The sequence below is a fragment of the Lycorma delicatula genome, chromosome 4, assembly GCF_047948215.1.
Source record: "Lycorma delicatula isolate Av1 chromosome 4, ASM4794821v1, whole genome shotgun sequence".
Classification (NCBI taxonomy): Eukaryota; Metazoa; Arthropoda; class Insecta; order Hemiptera; family Fulgoridae; genus Lycorma; species Lycorma delicatula.
The window spans coordinates 12,623,648-12,646,607 of NC_134458.1; the positions used below are offsets into that span (position 1 = coordinate 12,623,648).

The 22,960-nt window shown below is 29.6% G+C and overlaps 1 protein-coding gene across 1 annotated transcript in view; it reads left to right on the forward strand.

Moving 5' to 3' along the window:
• LOC142324243 (uncharacterized) overlaps nt 1-11,948 on the forward strand; it is a 54,670-nt gene extending 42,722 nt beyond the window's left edge. Inside the window, exons 8-12 of the mRNA XM_075365101.1 lie at nt 3,959-4,157; nt 5,770-5,900; nt 8,924-9,196; nt 10,753-10,900; nt 11,788-11,948. Coding sequence (XP_075221216.1) covers nt 3,959-4,157; nt 5,770-5,900; nt 8,924-9,196; nt 10,753-10,900; nt 11,788-11,888 — 852 coding nt within the window. The 3' untranslated portion in view covers nt 11,889-11,948. The remainder of the gene's footprint in view (nt 1-3,958; nt 4,158-5,769; nt 5,901-8,923; nt 9,197-10,752; nt 10,901-11,787) is intronic.
• The last annotated feature ends 11,012 nt before the right edge of the window (nt 11,949-22,960 follow it).

Here is a 22,960-nt window from a genome sequence, read left to right on the forward strand (position 1 = left end):
ACTTAGAATCGTGTCTGAAGTTAAAACAACATCATACAAACCCGACTTACCCCTACTTTCAAAGGGAATGCAAGGACATCGTTCGCATTAGAGGAGAATTCGAATTTTATAAAGAGCGCCTTTCGGAATATTTTAAATAAATATTATCTTTATATAATATCTATATGGTATCAGTTTTATTTAACACGTTAACGCCGGAATGTACCACCGGTGGTATGCAGTTTTGATAAAAAATAAAGAATTATTTTTTGACCCCAGGTAAAAATAGTGCTAAATAAATTTTTACTATAATGTCGATTAACAATATTACAATATTTTTAATAAGTTTTATTATAGAATTATGAGCCATGCTACTTATTTTTATGAGTATACATGGGGTAAAAGCCATTTTATAGGACACTTTTCTTGTGTATATCCCCGATTTTCAGATAATTTCCTATTTACATTTTTTTTTTAAATCCCGCCCTATATAAATCTTTCAAACCGCTCCGACATCGACGTGTTAATGTACTGTTGGGAAAATATAAACTTCTTAGCAAAAAAGCTAGAGAATGTACATATTACCCAGATTATTTCCATAAAAATATCTTTACAGAAGCAAAGTTTACGTTTTAGAAAAATGGCTCTTTGAATTAATTTAAATTTTGTATTTGTTATATTTGGCTCTTTGGCTGAAAAGTTTGCCGACCCCTGCTCTAGAGGGATAAATTTATGCGTGCTGAGGTAATTGTTATGATAAACTGGACCAAATTTACTTTTAAAACAAATTTTAACATTTGTTATAATGTTTTAAATTGCTTCAGGAAATTACAATGAAAGTAAACAGATGTAAAAAGATGAAAGTAAATTTGGTTCAATTTGTCATTAAAAATTAACAGTTTCATACTAGATGGCAAAGCCCAGTAGTAGTCCAGTGATTTGGTGAACTAAGATTGTTTTTATGCACCTGGCAACACAAAGAAAATATCTTCTTATGATAAATAGACTAGTGCCAATTTTGTGTATGTCTTTCAGTAATAATTAGGGAACTAATCAGATTTGGAAACAATATTTAAACACAAAATATATTATGAGTAATGGCAAATACTAGCTTTAAAACATGTTTTAAATTTATTTTTTTTAGAAGTACAAACTTTTAATTTTGTCTTTATATGAACATGAAATTGTTTCATTGTAGATATTTTAATCTAGAAACGTTTTGTGGGAATCAAATTAATCAAGAGTATAATACAACAGGTCAGAGTAAGAATAATTTTGGGATCATGCTGTACAGATGAAAATGTTTATAAGATAAATCCAATTATATGAGAATGAAAGATTTCAGTAAGTTTAGAGATTATTATAAATTTGCAATATCAGAGATGTAAAATTACTCTCTAGAAAAATAAAGTAATTCCTGATTAATAAAATGTTTTATTCCATGAAAGAATTTATGAATGATTAGCCAACTGTTTCAATTGTTATTAGTGGTCAGTTCTGATCAGCTAATCTTGTGTTTAACCTTTTTCATGCTTATTAAGTGTATTTTGATACTCTCGATTTAAAATAATTTTTGCAGCAATTTTTTATTATTATTGTTGTATATTACATATCAATGTGCACTGACACAAGATTACATCAGTGTTCATTGTGTGTAAACTGTATGTAATATTCCAATAAACCAGATAAATTAATTATGATTTTTTAATATATTTTGCCAAACAAAAGATTAATAAGAAATTTTATGTACAATTCCAAGTAAACAGTATTGGATTAGAACGAAGTATTGAAACTAAGTAAAAAAAAAAGGTTAGTGCTGGTCTTATTATTGCAGGAATAATTGTTGAAATATTGAATACAAGTTGGCAGCATTAGTTTATCAACAAGTGAAACTGTCATCACACAACTACATTCAGTAATTCTCCTTTATTTCTACTTCAGTCTTTTGCAGAGGCTATTATAGAACCTCTGTGTAATTGTGTTGTAACAATCATAACACTGCTGGGTGAAATTTATATTTCTTTGAAGGAGAGAACAGTAATATATATTTTCTACTTTCTTTCCTAAATTTGGTCTAGCATATTCTAAGACAAAACTTTGCATTACTGTACCAAAATAGTTAAATGAAAAATGTTTGTCAGCATATATCTGCCACTAATGCATACAATACAAAAAAAATAATCATGAGTGATGCTTGTATCAGGAAAAAAGAAGATATGATTGTTCTAGCACAGTTAACAATAATTACTTTCAATACAAAATTTTATCAAAATAAAAAGGCTGTAGAGTCTGTTAGAGATATAAAGCAGCATTTGCTTTTACTGATACCAGATTACTATGACTGGACTTTTTATTTCTTATTAGCAGGAATGTGGCTAAATGAAGTACATTTCAAACAGTTCAGGGTTTCAGTACATGAAACACTAAGTAATTTATTTTTTTTATAAAAATTATATTTTTATTATATTATTTTTTACTGGATTGAAATACAATGCTGCAACACAATACTATTCTGCATAAATATGCAGACTACCTCTATGTGGCCCTGAATAATTAAAGCTTTACAATATAATATAAACTTGATGGATTATTTATGAAATTAAAAGTATTAACAAAAATTATAAAAAGTGTAAAATTTTGATTCAAAATTTTATAGTACTTTTAATAAAAGATGTTAAATTTTAAATTGATATGTTTAGCAACTTAAAATTAAGCATCAACTAATTTTTTTAATATAATTTATTTAAATTTATATAAATGTCTGATAACTTATTAAAATATTTGTATTGCTGTAAATGTAAAGTTTCTTATTTAACACTATATATATCCTGACAATCTCAGTTCTTAATTTGTCATGATTAAATATTTGTACACCTAATATTAAATTCAATTAGATGAATGAGATTTTATCAGTCGATTTCTGAATACTATTAATTAAAAATAAATTAAATTGTAAGTTCTAATTTTACTATTTTGTGCATATTACTTTTTTTATTATCAGACCCTTGACCAACTTTACATACCTTTTTATTTTAAGTTGATCTGTTATACTACCATGACATGCAGATAGTTGTACCTCAAGAGAAAGTTACCTGCGGGAAGGCCAGGTAAGGGATAGTTTCTGAAAGCAAGCAGGGCCCTTCCAATAATTTTTGAGTGCACCAACCAATTAAAGGTTAATTTGAGATAAACTTCAACAATTTAAAATTTAATGTGTGCTAGGCTTTGATTTCTGCAGAGCTAAAAGTAACTGAAAATCTCTCATAAAATATATACATTTTTTTTTCTCTGAGATTGATAATGTATAAAATGAATACTAATGCAAGCGAATACCATCAAGCAAATGATTTATGTATGTAAAGTAAAATAGTCCTCCATTCAGATCTCTTATAGACTACTCAAAATAAAATCATCAAAATGCAAGAACATTGATAATTTTGAGTCAATACAGAATGCTAGAATTTCAGACATTTTCACTCTAGATATACATTATCTTATTTTTTTAAAAAATTAATGAATAAAACTATAAATGTATAAACTTGAGGTTACAAACTTCTTGTTTATTGTAAATTTTAAGATGTAAATTAAATCCTAGCTTTTCTTTAAGCTTTGGCTTCAACAGTAAATTGTTTTTGATTTTCAGACTAAAAAAGAAAATTCCATATTGTTTTCCTAACAACAATAAAGAATAACTTTGTTAAAATTAGGAAAAAATTTGTTTTGAATTTTTGAAAATAAATCGTAACAATTAAAATAAAAATTGAATAATACTATTTTATTCATCTATGTACAAAGTATGCATTATATATTAATTCTAAAGATGTATCTGTTTTATAAATATGAGCATGTATCAAATGTCTGTGAGATAGATGTAGAAAATTTGTTGTTTAAAATATATTATTGCATGAAGACAACACTATATATGAATAATACTTTTCATTGTTATTTTATTTATTAATTTGTTTTACATTTTTACCAGATAGTTTTTGTAATATGTGAAAGATTATTAAAACTTGCTAATCGTCATCCGGTTGGATCAGTAAAAGGTTTAGATGAACTGAATCATACTGTGCCAACTTCTTCAAGTTTTATCACTGCAGATAATAACATATCCTTTTATCAGTATATATTTGCAAAAAGACTTTTTACTAATAAACGATGCAGAATAACCCATGATGGTGAGCAATTTTAAATTCTTTGTTTTTTAAAAATTACTATTGATAATTAATGTCAATTTATTTTTGGTACTTTCAAGTAAGTTATTAAAAAAATGATAATACACTGATGAATAATTTTCAACAATCATGCATCAAGGACAATTTCTTCAATATTCTGTATTTTGTTTCACTTTCTCCATCATCATAATAAGTGTTATGAATGAAATGATACAATGATTTTTACGCAGAAATCTATGATATGAATTGAAAAAATAACAATTTTTTAACTCTTTTATTTAATTTTGATCTAATTTGAAATAAGTATTCCTAAGTGATACGATGGAAATATTTTACAGACTCTTACTACTAAGTGATATTTTAAATCCTCAACAGTAGCAAAAAAAAATATTTGAAATAAATTTTGTTTCTTGGTAAAGCATAAATAAATAATTCTTTCTTAGTATTTCTTTATATTTTTTCGTAGTAGGTATTATAGCATAGAATTCTGTAATAAAGAAAAATGTTGCAATGAGTAAAAATTTTGGGTACCCAGTTTTATGCATTTCTCGGTATTTTGAGGTCCCCTGGGCCCAAAAAAATTAAGGTAAAATTAAATATGTACAGATTGTGTGTGTGTGTGTGTGTGTGTGTGTGTGTGTGTGTGTGTGTGTTTCTACTTTTCTTAACATCTTTGTGATAGAAGAAAATAAAATCATGATTTTAAAAGGAATGGGTAGTATTATATTTTTATGAAAAATCAAATTGACAGGATAATTTCCATTTAATCCATTATTACCATTTTAAGATAGGTGCATTTTTATGAAAACTTCATCAGGGAATGTTTTAAGACTATTAGCAATAGTAAAAAAAAAACTGAATATCAAAAACTATTAAAAGACTGCTAAATACGAATGATGTTAAAAATAACTGAGAAGACTTGTCCCTACTCCTGAAAAAAATTAGTCTGAAAAGAAATTTAGAATAATTTAAAAATTAATTTGTTGTTCAGATTTTTAATTTTTTTGACATTTTTAAATAGAAAGACATATTCTGCATGCATTTTTTCACAGTCCCCCTCTTTGGTATGAAAAAATGGACAATTTTTCAGAAATATTTCTCCATTTTTTACACAATGGTTTTTGCAAAAGTTGGGTAAAGAAGTGGACTGGTCCTTGGGATCCATTACTAGTACTTTATCCCAGATATAATCTGGTGGAAAATTTAATTGGTCATTTTTAAGCACCATTATCAGTAGTGTAAAAAAATATTTTAACAATTTTTGCACATCACCAACATCAGGATGTGGGGTTATACAAGCAGGAAAGTTTCACAACCATTATTTTTTTCTTGTTAAACTTATGGGAGTCGTTTATGAAATGGAATTTTTTCAGTCTTTTGATAGTCTGATATAGTTAGGTTTTACTAAACATTGGTCAAGAAAAGTACTTTATACATGTAAACTTACCCATTAAACTCTAATGTAGCTATAAATATAGGCTAAAATTAGGATATCTTTACATAAAAAAAATGCATTTTGATTGATCTCCATTTCAAATCCAACAATGTATTTACTTGTACTTAAAACATTAACAATGTTTTACAAATTTTGAAACATAAATAATTAATTTTGCAGATCCTAATGTTCCTACTACATCAAAATCTGGGTGTTGTAATGAAACCGAGAATATAATTAGTCCTCTTGAAAACAATGGAAAAATATCTATTTCAACTGAAAATGATGATGAAATATATGACGGTAGTAAAGTAAGTTACAGTTTTTTTAAATCATTCTTGTGTTAATTCTTTACTATCATAGATCCATTTTTGTTCAGTAGATTTAATTTTAATTTTATTGAAGAACTACCATATCTCTTATTTTCTCTTTTCGCAGACTGTAATCTTTCTCTTTCCTATAACCATTCTTCTTCCATTACCTTTTCTTTTTCCAAACATCTCTTTTACTTTATGTAGCCACTGTTTCCTAGGACTCTTTCTGTTCACTTAATTATTCAACATATTCTAAAAGTTAAGCAGTATTATTTAACATCTTTTATATGAGTAGATTTGAAAAGTCATCTTATTTTTGTTTTTATATTGAAGCAGTAAGACTTGGAAATAAGTATTTACTAAAATGTTTAGCTGTTTCATTCTATCAGGTGTGTAAATATGAAACCAGAATTTGCCCATAGATGGCCTTAGGTGTTAATGTAGTCACCGTCATTGGTGCCATTTTCTTTCTTTGACAGCTGACAAAGATTTTCAACTCACATCAATAGAAGTTTCATACAATAGCATAGTTTTAATTAGCGTTGAACATGTCGAGTTTTGTACCTACAAACTATGATTTGCGGACAGCATTAATTTTCTATTACCATTTAAAGAAAACTGCTGCAGAATTGTATCAAATGCTTGTCGAAGCTTATGGTAAGCATACTTTTGGTAAATCACAGTGCTTTGAGTGGTTTAAAAAAAAAATTCATAAGTGGCAATTTGACATGACAAACGAAGAATGTGAATAACCACAAAAAGTTTGAAGACAGCGAATTGCAACCATTGTTGGATGGGGATGACACTCAAATGCAACAACAACTTCCGGATAAATTAAATGTAACATGAGAAGCCGTCTCCATACGTTTGAAAGCCATGGGAAAGATCCAGAAGATGGGTTCCAAATGAACTGAATGAAAGACAGCAAGAAAACTGAAAAACCACTTGCAAAATGCTGCTCGCCAGGTACAAAAGAAAGTCATTTCTCCATCAAATTGTGACAAATGATGAAAAGTGGATATATTTTGAGAATCCTAAGCATAAAAGATCATGGGTAACTCTAGGTGAACCATCGACATCGATTTCAAGGACAAATCGCTATGGAAAGAAGACAATACTCTGTGTTTGGTGGGATCAGAAGGGTGTAATCTATTATGAACTGCTAAAACCTAACAAAACCGTTAATACTGAACATTACCAACAACAAATGATCAATTTGAATCAAGCATTGCGTGAAAAATGACCAAATATCAAAAAAGGCAACACAAAGTGATTTTTCTTCATGATAATGCACCATCACACATAGCAAAACCAGTCAAGGAAACGATTGAGGTGTTCAGTTGGGAAATACTTTCGCATAAGGCTTACTCACCAGACTTGGCTCCGTCCAGCTAATATTTATTTGCATCAATGGGACACGCACTTGCTGAGCAGCGGTTCACTTCTTATGAGAATATACGAAAATGAGTCGATGACTGGTTTACCACAAAAGAGCAACAGTTTTTTTGGTGTGGCATTCATAAATTGTCAGAGAGATGGGAAAAATGTATAGTTAGCAACAGACAATATTTCAAATAAAATATTTTTTATCATTTTCATACAATAAATGTCTATATTTTCTATACAAAAATTCCGGTTTCATATTTACACATCTGGTATATGGTAAAAAGAATTTTTAACACAGCTTGTAAAAGAAAAATCTAATATTTATTTTAATGAAATGAGATATTCTAGAAGTCTGGAATACCTCATTCCTATTCATACTTTTTTATTTCTTTATGCGTATCTTTACAGTTCTTAAACCTTGATAACAAAATCATATCTATCACAGATAGCACTTACGAAGATCAAGGCTATCAAGCATAAACGGAATAATATATGTTCAAATTTTTACATATAAATACAGTTAAATGATCTGTGTTTATTATTTTGTGTAACTACAATTAATTTCATTTTAAGGTGATATTTTAAAAATTTAATGAGGAACAATAAATCAAGCATGTAGTAAAATTTTATGGTTTTTTTGAGTATGGATGAGTGACATTATCATATAATATTTTAATATAACATCAGAATCATTTTAATATTTAGAAATATCTTTCATTTTGAAATAAATAATAAACTGAAAGATTACACATGAGTTCAGAAATTGGGTTTATAGAAAATGCTTTATAACAGCTTTATACTTTATAAAGATAATAAATATACGACAATGAATAAATGTCAAATTTATGACCTAAAATTATGGATGTGGCCAATTAAAAATACCAAAGGGTGATAATGAATTAAAATATTTATAGTAATTATGGTTTTTATTGTGTCAGTTAACAAACATAAAAGACAGCAAACTTATCACTGATTAAATGATAATTAAAGCTTAGCCATCTGTTAGAGTTTCATGCATTTGTTAATTGTATTATCTAATATTATAATAAATTCTTTGCTAATAATATTTTTAAAGCATTAGTCATGAAATTACATTGGCTTACATATGAATAATAAAATTAAATAACATCCGGTTTGATAAGTAAATGTAAGAATGATTTTTTATCAACATCACAGCTGCTGATGTCCTGTAGAACATTGATGTTATAAAGAGTCACCAGCTTTAATCTCATGAAATCTCTCAGACGCAAGGTTGGCTTACAGATTACCTTATGAAAAAATGGGTGTAAAAGATCACTATTTGTGTAAACTTTACTACAAAAACTACAAATAAAATTTTCAAATGTTCACCTTACAATTTTTTTTTAAAGTGGCATTGACTGCTATGATAATGATTAGCCACTAATAAATCCCAACTGCTTCACCAAACATTTTTAAGCTTCACACATCTGTGGGAACCAGCTTTGTCCTGTGGTACTTACATCCCATTTTGCCTTTCAATTATCAGAATGCTGCTCCCTGAGAGTTTAAAGGTGTTATGTTATCTTCAGGTTGAAATAGAGAAATACATATACTTGTAATTGTAACCTGATTATAGTAGTATATTTATGTGTAATTTCATTTTTGTTTTTCAGATATATACAGTTGATGATGTAATTGATGCAATTATAATAGACCATGAAACAGTCAGTGAAAATATTAAAAAACAAATTAGGCAATATCAGTCAGATCTCAATAGGCAATCTTCATGGAAAACACTTGAAAATGAATCAAATTTGGTTGTTCTTACAGGATTATTATTTGACTGGATGGAACAGCTAAAAACACCTATTTTAAATACTGATCATTTGACAGTCATAGTTTTGAATTACACCAGACCTCAGGATTGTCTCAGGAAGTTTGAACTTGTTAGTAATGTATATATATATATGTGTGTGTTCTCTCATTGAAGTCAGTTCAGTTTTATAAGCTTATTTATGTTCTACTATATTACGTCCCTTAGAACGTGGTTTTACTTTTTTAATAACTGGGAAGAAGGAATTAAATGGAGTAAATAATTATAACTTTTTAGGAAAAAAGAAGTAAAGTGAAACTGAACTAAATATGAAATTTAGTTAAGAATGAATCCAACCTTCCTTTTTACAATACACAACATTCCTCTAATATATACTACCCAAACTTGTAACATCTATTTTATATTTGTAAATGTTCCACAAATCTACATTCAAGGTAAATGATTTGACAGAACAATATTTTTTCTCATTAAATGATTGGTGCTGGGGCAATGAAAATGACATTTTCGTAAAGTAAAATGGAGAATTCTTCCTAATTATTATTTAAGGTCATTTTCTAGCAGTTTATAGATTATGATTTTGTGATACTCCAAATTTTTACATGAAAAATTACTATAAAATTCAATTCAAAATTTTAATTATTTAAAAGTATTCAGGAATTAAAACATAAAAATATTAGAAACATAAAATAATTTTGGTCCATTTTGACCATAAATATTCCTAAAATTATAAATAATGTTTTAATAAACATCACAATACTATGGAGATCTGTTTAAATTGACATTTAAGAATATAAACAGCTTCCTCTAAATTTGCCTGCTTTTATCTCAGGCAATTGGTAAGCTATTATATGTATTTCTATCTCCACATATGCTTTTCATTTTATTACAACTTCCCCCTTTGGCATTATCCAGTTTTATACTTGTTTGTATGTCACACTAGGACTTTGCCCAGAACTCACTGGTTTTATTTCTAGGCTTCCTTTCTTTGCATCATAACTCTCAATGTATATTTCTTTGAGAATTCATACTTTGGCTGGCTATATCTCCATTCTGACAATTGATTTAATATTCTACATCCCAAACTTAACTTGCAAGTTTTTGTTTATCCTTTAATCTAGCCCATATTTTAAGGCATTTTTCTTTTTCTGAATCATCTTTAAGTGCGCAATTCATAAGCCAAAAATGGCAGTTAATTGTGATGGAACAACAAAATGCCGATTAATACTCTACCAAAAGTGTGTGGAAACAGATTATTTTTCATATAATACTTTGTGGTGTGTTAGTCACATTAACTACATCCTTCTGGATTATTTCTACTTGGAATGTACAACGCTAATGCCACCTAGAAGTACACTATCTGAGGCTGATTGTAATAATCAGAAGTATTGGCCAATGATGTCACCAAATTCTTATATCAAAGATATTAGTATGACAAAGAGAATTAATCACAGATATATCATATAGATAGAGGTACATCACATAAATATAGAATAATCACAGATTAGAAATCATCAGAAAAATGTGTTTATGCTTGTTATGTCTGACCTTTTAAGATTTAAAAATGCCATTATGATATTTTGGGAAGGATAAAGTAGAAATAGAGATAATGAAATGAATTTTTAATTACATGAATTAAAAATATATGGATCCTATTTTTATTGTTTTCAGATAACTCAATATACTGTTGAATATTTATTTAGATTTTTGGCTCATTTGAATCCACTTAGAGCAGAGGATACCATAGAAATCATGAAAAGAATAATAGCATCATTAACACAACAGTCTGTGGTTATTAAAGGCAATGTCATTCCTTCTGGTAGGTTTATAACACATTATTCTGTTTAAAAAATATTTATGATTGTGTTAATGATGTTTTACTATTCAAGACATTGTTTTTTGTGTTTAAAAATTGAAAACTTTTATGAGAGAAAAGAATTCTCACTTGAATCAGTAACTGTTAAGAAAATTAAGACTTGAGAATTTAGTAGTAATTTATTATTGTCATTAATAAAATTAGGTATGTTATTTATAAAATTGTATAATTTGGTAATTTTTCTATATAAAAATGTAAAACATATATTTAAAAATATGATTAAAATAACTTTAAAATTTTAAATAAATTAGTAATTTGTAAAAAAAGGAGAATTGATGAACTGACATATTAAACTCATATGAATTTCTAATATTAAAGTTAATGATGAAATATGAAATGCAATACAGATAACAATTTAATAATACATTGGTTATTTAGAAATTTAGTGACACCTTTCCATCCCTAAAATTATGTTGGTTATGAAAGCATCCAACATAATATAAAACCATCAGCTAGACCCATATTGGAGGTTACAATATGGCTAGTTCACTTCAGAGCACTTTTGCAAATTTGCTTTGCAGAAGCAGTTTTATTTATAAGAACTAAAAACTTTTACATTGTTTTTTCTAACTTTTTTTGTAGCTTAAACTAAGTATTTTTAATAGTTTTTAACTTAGAAAATTCTGTCTTCACATTTTGCATAAGTCTGATTAAAAAAGAAAAGATTCATCATAATGAAATCATTATTTCATTGCATTGTTTTTTTGATCCGTTTGATGTATGTCAGTTTACTGCAATTTACTCAAATCTGTGAAAAATCAGTTGATTATTTATGCAAGAATACTGAAAGAAAGAATTAATCAATTTATAATAACTTTTCTTTTTTTCAGATAAGGATTTTAACAGGTTGCGCATTGGAACATACAGAGTTTTAGTAGAATTTTGTTGTAAATTTTTGGATATTATTAATGAAAATATAAAAAAAGATTGAGGAAATCAAGAGATTTTTGAGATTACATGATTAAAAATAAATTTATACTAGAACAAATAATTATGTTTTCTTTTATTTCTCTAACCCTGATTGATCCTTCTTATTGAAATTTAATTTACATAATAAAAATTTTGACATAAACAAAATGGCCATTTTTTATTTGTGATTATGTTCACAATGTTTGTTACCAAATTCTGTGAACAGTAAATCGTCTTAATAAATTTGTAATTTGTATATTTCTATTTTGAATGTGTGTAGTGCATATGTGTTTTTGGAATCTGTGAGTGGAGTGGGTTTCCGCTTTGCCCGATATGGTATTTAGTTACTGAGTTAATTTGCATAAAAGTTGCCAGACTGATACATTCTGTAGCACTAATTCTACTATAATTGTATGATATTCTTTTAATTGTTTCATTATTACATAAGTACTCATAAAGAGATGCGATAAACAATGTAATCAGTCACTGTTATGATCTCACAAAGCAGTAGAAAAAGGCTGCCGAAATGAGTTTTGATACGATGTCAATTCATTCTTATTTTTATTTAAAGAGAAAATATATTAATTTAGTTCTTATCAGTTAACTTTAGTGTAGTTTTTCTTCGTTTCTTTCTGTCTATTTCACAGTAATGAACCACTTTTGAAGAAGTATGATTTATAGAAAACTAGTAATTTTTAACTACATAGTGTAATGAATTTATTTTAATTTTGCTTTTAAACTTTCACATTATAACACTTTCACTCATTTTTGTGGTCATTTTCATTGACTTATTGACTGAAAATAGTGTGATGTAAGACGTAAGATTAAAAATGTTATATTATAATAAATTTGGTTTGATTTATCAATAAAGAATTAATTAATTTTTTTAATTTTCACTACAGACTATTATGAATGAAGCGATTGAAAACTACTAATCTGTCAAAATGCAGCATAACTGTTTTGTTTTCCTTACAGAAATTTTAGATTGTTAAACTTTATTCTGTATCATTTCAAAGTAATGTTCTTGATTGTTACAATTTGTGTTGATGTAAAAAAGAATTTATTATATGCTTGTTTGGTTCATGCACAGCTTTTAATTTTAGTTTATTAATATTCACACCTCATATGAACTTAGTTTTTAGCAGTGGCAGGTCACAGCCAAAGTAAGTAGAACTGCTGCTCCAGAAAATTTTTTTTGGGGCTTTTCAAGGCCATAGTTAAAGTTTTCTGTAAAATAAAAGAACCAAAAAAATAAAATGAATCAAATATAATAGCTGGAAGCAGGATAATAATCTAATTCTACCCTTTATCACATTCAAGAATATGGTACACGGTTTTTAAACACATTGTGCTTAAAAACCATATTTGCTTTAACCAAATAAATAATAAAATGTCAATAAAGATAATATTTTTAGTATTATTAGATAACAATTTAATAAAATGTCCGCTTCAAAACACTATAGTCCAGTGGTGTTTAATTTAAATTTCTATGTACACAGAAACAAATACATAATTATTTTTTACTAATTAGCTTTTCTTTTGCCTTTCTAGTGTGTTTTTGGACTGATTTGGACCCAATCAGAGAACCCTTGCTTTCTGCCATCTTCTGATCACTACTGAAAAAACAGCTAATCCACCTTCATATTCCTTCCACCCACTAAACTAGAAAAAGGAACGTTCCATACACACACAGAGTAAAAACAAAACCACCTTCAACCAGCCCGCCAGGGTCGGCACTGCGAGTGTAACAGTCCTCTCTCTCCCTCACAGCCTTGCATGCAGCTTCCTATGCGCACATGTGCACAACAACCAAAAACCACGCTGCTGGAACTGTGAAGCGCACAGTTCCATACAAAGATTTTTGTATCTTTTTCATAAACTGGGGGATGGCTACTGACATTAAGCTTAAGGATTATATATTGTACAAGTATAAAGAAAGAATTAAAGAAAAAAGGACTCATTATATTAAATTTTATCGCTAATATCAAGTGGAAATAGGAGATGCTACAGTTCTACAGTGCCTATATATGAGCCACCACTGGCTTTTAGTATTACAATTTATAAGTTACCCGGTTTACTCGTGTTACCAAAAGATCACAAGGAAAAAGTGCATGTCATAAAACATTTAACAGCCCTAACAAAATATATTTAACCACACATTCCTACTCAAAATAAAGTAAAATAAAAATGGATGATTTATCAGATTAACAAATAAAAATAAAGATTCTGAAAATAAAACCCACAAAATTAAAAAATAGGTTTTCAATTAAAAAAACCAAATCAGAATTACACATGAAACACATTCAACAAGCAACCACAACGGCCCAGGATAATTATACAAACTGACTTGGTGTAACTATACAAATTTTTACGTAAGGTAACTAGGATAGAGTTTCACAGACATAATAAGCACATGAATGTAATCCACAATAACTTAAACTTAATATCTGCTAAACACATGTAGTACTTAACTCACAAAAGCAACACAAATTTACTGAACAATTTTTAACTCCCATAAATCAAATACACCATAAATTAAACTATATAGCCGAACAATAAACAAATTAATTTTCTTGACACTAGTCGCAGAAAGCAACTAACAAAAGCACACTTCCAAAATATGCAGGAAACCAATGATGACCAAACTTACTCGACCTTAAAAAAGAATTGAATTTCATATAGACTATCTGGTCTTAGATGTATGAATTATCAACATATGCATGCCACCATCATTTAATAGAATTCAAACCATAAAATACCTAATGCATAAAAATGGATGTAATAGCACACTCATGACTCACATGTACATGGAATAAACTTTTTGAATGGTATGGAGAAATGTGATTAACACTAAAATTATTGAAAATATAAACAACTCATTTTCAAATACACAGAGGTTAATCTCCAAAATTTGGAGCAAAGGACCTTTTTGAGATAATAAACTTAAAAAAATCCTTTGGAGGGTAGTCTTTCTAATATGATCAATATGTAATTTGAAAGTGCAGCATCCATCTTCGGTCCAAAGAGCTTGCTGTTAATTAACTCTAAGAGAATAAGTAGAATAAAAACTACATTATAATAATATTCACGAACAAAGACTTACAAAAATTGTTCAAAAATTAAAAAAATTATAAGATGTAGCTTTAAAAAGAAAAACAAACAATTACAAAAAAAACATATTCACCAGATAACCATAATATGCCTGAAATGCATGAATTTTACTCCTTCAACTGCATGAGGTTCTGTATGAAAAATGAAATATAATTTCAAAGATATAATAAACACTTCAAAAAGTTCAATAGCAAACAATCAACATTTTCCACCCCTATCATATATGCAAATAACAAATGCACCTACATTAATAAAAACCTTGATATTCTTCAATACACAGAAAAGGACCACATCTAAACAAACTGAAATGTCATTAAATATACAGACATCCTTGACACCATACACTAAATGAACAAATCAATTCAAATTTAACAATTAATTATATACCAGATTCTAACTACATTTCTTGTAACTCAATAACTGCTGGTATCTGTTGACACTGGAATGAGAAACACTAGCACCATTCACTGAAGATGGCTGCAATAGCAATTGAAAGTGTTGTGATCTGAGTTTTTAAAACAGAAAATTGAATAAACTGATTCAGTATATTGTTAAAGATTGTTTGTTTTACAAAAATGGTTTAAATCCTTAAGTGCATCAGACATTTAAAGTTGCTCATCTGGGGTTTTCAGATTTTAGGAAATGAAAAATTAATTACTGCACACTCTTTTACTAAATATGAATTGTTTTATCTGAATAAAGCCATAAAAACTAAAGTAGTAATACTAAGACTGAAGAGTCAGTGATGGCCTAAATTACTTTTAATTTCAACTAATGAGTAAGCTAGTGGTACATTAAAAATCACAGTGTACATTTTTTAAAAGTTTTTTACATTTACAGTATTTGCTATTACATTTTTTTTTAAATCATAGTGGTACATTTATAAATCTCGTTACGTCAGGCTTAATAGCAAATCCTCTATTCTGAGTTATAACCATATGTTTACAAGCCTTCAAAGCTTCCTTGAAGAGTATGCCAGCCTGCTGGGATTTGTGAATTACAGGTTATAAATCATTGTTCTAAGTTGAAACTGCTGCAAATTTTACACACATCATTATTGTTAAAATAATGATTCTAAGTGAAATAATCCCAAAAAAATTCTAGATCAAAAGGACAAAGCCTCTAGCAAAGAAAATTCAAGCATGTTCAAAACAACCATTGAATTTAAAGGGGCTTTAATCATTGGAAGAATAAATCATCTTTGAAAACGAAAATAAAATGTGATCAATGAAATTTATGTTTTTTCTTTTATTTATTTGTTTTCTAGACACTTCTTTAGGAATTGTCTTTCACTATTTTAGTCAGTATTGTATAAGTCACAGATGATGTTACTAAGCAAAAACATATTAATAAATAAACAAAATAAATCTTTTAGTTTGGTTGGTACATAGTAATACTATATAGATCACATTAAGAAGAATGGATTTGCTATTCCTTGGATATAAAAGGAATTGCCCCAGCATTTGCCTGAATTTGCAAGGAAGACTATGAAAAACCTTTATCAGAGCAGCATCACAAAATTAACAATTATTTATAAAATAAAAAAATAGATGTGATTAACATCTATATTAATTATTTAAAATACAAACCTATGAAATAATAATATTAAGGTAAATGAAGATAGCTGAACTAAATATGAAAATAAATGAACCTAATATGAATTACACATACTCTACAAATATATTATTAAAAGCATTACTAAAATTAAGAAAGGGATAGCAAGTGATTTTGGTAGGGCACTCAGTATTAAAAGAGAAACTATAAAATGAGACTGTGAAGTTTTGATTTACTAGTGCAATATTACATTTCATTGTGAATATTAGAAGCTTGAAATATCTTTATATTAGATGCAAATGAAGTGCCTTAATAAATGTTAAGCTTATCATCATTATAAAATATTTATTATGCCTTCATATATTCTCAGACTCCCTCTATGAATCATGATACCTTGCTAATGGTGAGGGGGCTTGAGTGCTCAGTGATACCGAGTAGCTGGACTAAAGGTGCATCCATATTGGAGAGGTATTTGTTGAGAGCCAGACTAAGGAATGATTCCTGAAAGAGGGCAGTGGCTCTTTCAGTAGTTGTTGATGGTGTAGGTGAGGAAGACTTAAATGGCCATATCAATATCACTCAATCTTCTAAGTACTGCGCAGCTGAAAGCAATGGAAAACTGCAGCTGTTTCTTCCAAGAAAATGTAGCTCTCTGCATTTTCATGTAACAAAGATGGAGGCGCCTTCCTTGGTAAAATATTCTGGAGGTAAACTAGTACCCCGTTTGAATCTCCAGTTGGGGACAACTAAGAAAGAGGTCACCAGAAAATTAAAAAATAACATTCTACGTGTCAGAACATGGAATGTTTGAAGTCTAAAAAAGGTTGGTAGGTTAGAAAACTTAAAGAGGGAAATGGATATGTTAAATGTAGATGTAATAAGAATTACTGAGGTTCGCTGGGAAGAAGAAAACAACTTTTAGTGAGGTGATTTTAGAATTAATAACTCAGCTTCAAATAAAAGGCAGGCAGGAGTAGGTTTTGTAATAAACAAGAAATTAGGGAAGAGAAGTAAAGTATTTGAAAATGCATAGCAATAGAATCATTGTAATAAGGATAAAATCAAAACCTAAGCCAACAATGACTGTTAATGTCTACATGCCTACAATTGCCCATGATGGTGACGATGATGAGATAGAATGTGTGTACGAAGAACTTGACGAAGTAATTAAACATATAAAAGAGGATGAAAATTTTACAGTAATTGGAGATTGGAATCTCCAACTATTGTAAATGCCAGGCAAGACATTTTTCATATGCTAAAGATTTCCATTTGGGTTAAATGATAATAGCAGTCAATGCCCACTCATCTCACTTAAAAAAAAAGAAATACTTCAGCTTATGAGAAAGGGCCTTATTCTGTTTCTTTTGTCATTTTTAATAAATTGTCATACCATTTGAAAAACGTTCACACCAATTTATTTAAAATACAATTTAAAAATTTCCTTTTATGGAAACAATATTACTTTGTTGAAGTAAAATCCTCCTCTATGAATCATGAGACCTTGCCGTTGGTGAGGGGGCTTGAGTGCTCAGTGATACAGAGTAGCTGGACCAAAGGTGCAACCATATCAGAGAGGTATCTGTTGAGAGCCAGACTAAGGAATGATTCCTGAAAGAGGGCAGCAGCTCTTTCAGTAGTTGTTAGGGGCGTGAGTCACAATGACTTAAACGGCCATATCAACATCGCTCATTCCTGTGAGTACTGCACAGCTGAAAGCAATGGAAAACTACAGCTGTTTTTTTCCCAAGAAAATGTGGCTCTCTGCATTTTCACATAACAATAATGGAGGCGCCTTCCTTGGTAAAATATTCCGGAGGTAAAATAGTCCCCCGTTCGGATCTCCGGATGGGGACTACTAAGGAAGGGGTCACCAGAAGATTGAAAAATAACATTCTGCGAGTCGGAGCGTGGAATGTTAGAAGCTTAAAAAAGGTTGGTAGGCTAGAAAATTTAAAAAGGGAAATGAATGGGATGAAGGTGGATATAGTAGGAATTAGTGAGGTTCGGTGGGAAGAGGAAGGCGACTTTTGGTCAGGGGAATTTAGAGTAATTAATTCAGCGTCAAATAATGGGCAGGCAGGAGTAGGTTTCATGATGAACAAGAAGATAGGGAGGAGAGTGGAGTATTTCAAGACGCATAGCGATAGAATCATTGTAATAAGGATAAAATCAAAACCTAAACCGACAACGATTGTTAACGTCTATATGCCTACAAGTGCCCATGATGATGATGAGGTAGAGTGTGTATACGAAGAGATTGATGAAGCAATTAAACACGTAAAAGGAGATGAAAATTTAATAATAGTTGGAGGTTGGAATGCAAGCATTGGAAAAGGCAAGGAAGGAAATATAGTGGGTGAATACGGGCTGGGCAAAAGGAATGAAAGAGGGGACTGACTTATAGAGTTTTGCACGAAGTATAATTTAGTAATTGCCAACACCCAATTTAAAAATCATAATAGAAGAATATACACTTGGAAAAAGCTGGCGATACTGCAAGGTATCAGATAGATTATATCATGGTTAAGCAAAGATTTATAAATCAACTCGTTGACTGCAAAACTTACCCTGGAGCAGACATTGATAGCGACCATAATTTAGTGATAATGAATTGTAGATTGGGGTTTAAAAACCTGAAGAAAAGGTGTCAGATGAATCGGTGGAATTTAGAGAAGCTTGAGGAAGAGGAGGTAAAGAAGTTTTTTTGAGGAGGACATCGCAAGAAGTCAGAGTAAAAAAGATAAGGTAGAAAATGTAGAAGAAGAATGGGAGAATGTTAAAAGGAAATTCTTAAATCAGCAGAAGCAAACTTAGGCAGAATAAAGAGAACTGGTAGAAAACCTTGGATTTCAGATGATATATTGCAGCTGATGGATGAACGTAGAAAATATAAGAATGCTAGTGATGAAGAAAGTAAAAGGAACTATCGACAATTAAGAAATGCTATAAACAGGAAGTGCAAACTGGCGAAAGAAGAGTGGATTAAAGAGAAGTGTTCAGAAGTGGAAAGAGAAATGAACATTGGTAAAATAGACGGAGCATACAGGAAAGTTAAGGAAAATTTTGGGGTACATAAATTAAAATCGAATAATGTGTTAAACAAAGATGGTACACTAATATATAATACGAAAGGTAAAGTCGATAGATGGGTGGAATATATTGAAGAGTTATACGGAGGAAATGAATTAGAAAATGGTGTTATAGGGGAAGAAGAGGAGGATGAAATGGGAGAAACAATAATGAGATCTGAATTTAAGAGAGCATTAAAAGATTTAAATGGCAGAAAGGCTCCTGGAATAGACGGAATACCTGTAGAATTACTGCGCAGTGCAGGTGAGGAAGCGATTGATAGATTATACAAACTGGTGTGTAATATTTATGAAAAAGGGGAATTTCCGTCAGACTTCAAAAAAAGTGTTATAGTCATGATAGCAAAGAAAGCAGGGGCAGATAAATGTGAAGAATACAGAACAATTAGTTTAACTAGTCATGCATCAAAAATCTTAACTAGAATTCTATACAGAAGAATTAAGAGGAGAGTGGAAGAAGTGTTAGGAGAAGACCAATTTGGTTTCAGGAAAAGTATAGGGACAAGAGAAGCAATTTTAAGCCTCAGATTAATAGTAGAAGGAAGATTAAAGAAAAACAAACCAACATACTTGGCGTTTATAGACCTAGAAAAGGCATTCGATAACGTAGACTGGAATAAAATGTTCAGCATTTTAAAAAAATTAGGGGTCAAATACAGAGATAGAAGAACAATTGCTAACATGTACAGGAACCTAACAGCAACAGTAATAATTGAAGAACATAAGAAAGAAGCTGTAATAAGAAAGGGAGTCCGACAAGGATGTTCCCTATCCCCGTTACTTTTTTATCTTTACATAGAACTAGCAGTTAATGCTGTTAAAGAACAATTTAGATCCAGAGTAACAGTACAAGGTGAGAAGATAAAGATGCTACGATTTGCTGATGATATAGTAATTCTAGCCGAGAGTAAAAAGGATTTAGAAGAAACAATGAACGGCATAGATGAAGTCCTACGCAAGAACTATCGCATGAAAATAAACAAGAACAAAACAAAAGTAATGAAATGTAGTAGAAATAACAAAGTTGGACCACTGAATGTGAAAATAGGAGGAGCAAAGATTATGGAGGTAGAAGAATTTTGTTATTTGGGAAGTAGAATTACTAAAGATGGACGAAGCAGGAGCGATATAAAATGCCGAATAGCACAAGCTAAACGAGCCTTCAGTCAGAAATATAATTTGTTTACATCAAAAATTAATTTAAATGTCAGGAAAAGATTTTTGAAAGTATACGTTTGGAGTGTCGCTTTATATGGAAGTAAAACTTGGACAATCGGAGTATCTGAGAAGAAAAGATTAGAAGCTTAAAATGTGGTGCTATAGAAGAATGTTAAAAATCAAATGGGTGGATAAAGTGACAAATAAAGAGGTGTTCCGGCAAATAGATGAAGAAAGAAGCATTTGGAAAAACATAGCTAAAAGAAGAGACAGACTTATAGGCCATATATTAAAGCATCCTGGAATAGTCGCTTTAATATTGGAGGGACAGGTAGAAGGAAAAAATTGTGTAGGCAGGCCACGTTTGGAATATGTACAACAAATTGTTAGGGATGTAGGATGTAGGGGTATACCGAAATGAAATGACTAGCACTAGATAGGGAATTTTGGAGAGCTGCATCAAACCAGTCAAATGACTGAAGACAAAAAAAAAAAGTAAAATATTAAATTAAAAATTATTTTTAAAAAAAATTAAAAAATAATTTTAAAAACTTGTTTTTCTTTATCCCTTTAAATGTGTACACAAATATATGCTAAAAATAATTTTCAGTAGTGGCTTCTGAATTATAAATTATTTTGTTGTAATTTTTTATGTTTAATATATTTTCAGGCAGTGCAACCATTCTTGATGCTTGGTGCAAGGGCATCGACAGCCGCAATTCGAATCATTCTACTATCCTTTAGCGTAACATTTGCTTCATTACCTAACAGTGAATGGGCCTTTGTAAGATGTATTGTAGTGTTAGTATTGGATCACAGAACGTAATTTTTTTAAATTTTAGTCTCTTCAATGTATAGCTAATATTTTGAATATTATTATATATTTAAATTTAATTTGATTTAATTACACTAGCCAGCGCAGAATTTGTGTCTAACATGTTACACAACTTTTCTCACTGTAATTTGGGTGCTGCAAATATGCTATTCAGATTGTGTTACTACAGAAAGGTTTTATGTAAATCATAAATTTGTAAAATATTTTTATAATAAACTCATTTTGATCAACTACTGGTTATAATTAAGAATAGTTTGTGTATTGTTACTTTTAAAAAATATGCATACTTGCTTAATAAAGAAAAAATAAATTTATACAATGTATCATGAGAAGAAGACACATACAAACATGTCTGTAAGATGACATCCTACAGACATCTGTTGTTGCCTACTACAGAACTTAGTCTTATTCAGTCTACCTTCACTTATCTTTATTGTGTGTTGTGTTTTACAGAGTTATTAGTGTTTTGCTGTATTTTAATCAATTTTTTATAATACAAAAGTGATTTTTCTCATTTTTATTTGCTACAACATGGCTTCTGCAAAAGTTTGTGGGTGGTTCAAATCATTCAGACAATTTTTGTTATGTCTGAGGTAAATTTACACCTAAATCTCAAAGAAAGACTGTTTCTGAATTGACAAAAACAGCTTACAAATTTTATTTTGATTGTACATTCGGGGATCGAGATAAAATCTGGATACCTAATATTATTGGCATATCGTGCTTAATAACTCTAACTGAATCATTGAAGGGGAAACGACGAGCCATGCCATTTGCTGTACCAATGGTTTGACATGAATCTAAGGACCACTTCACTGACTGCTACTTTTGCATGACAAATATATTTCATTTAAAAATAGAAAGTTCATAAAATATGCAGATGTATCCTCAGCTATAAAGCCAGTACCACACAGAGAGGAGTTACTTGTACCTGTACCACTATCTAATCTGACATTGCTAGAAGAACAATCTGAAAATGAAACAGATGATGTAGAGGATGTTGAAGAATTTCTTCCTGTATCTGCTGAAAAATCTCTTCATTTAATTCAACAACATGAACTTAATGATTTAGTTATTTAAAGTTATCAAAGCAGCAAGCTGAACTTCTGGGGTCTAGACTGCCACAGTGGAATCTTTTAGTGAAAAACACAAAAGTTACTATGTTTAGAACATGAAATAAAACTCTTTCAACTTATTTTACTATGAAAAATTCATTATGCTTTGATACTGATATCGATGGCCTGATGAAAGAGCATGGAATTCAGCATATTCCTGAAGAATGGCATCTTTTTATTGACTTCTAATGTTAGCATGAAAGCAGTTTTATTGTATAATGGTAACAAA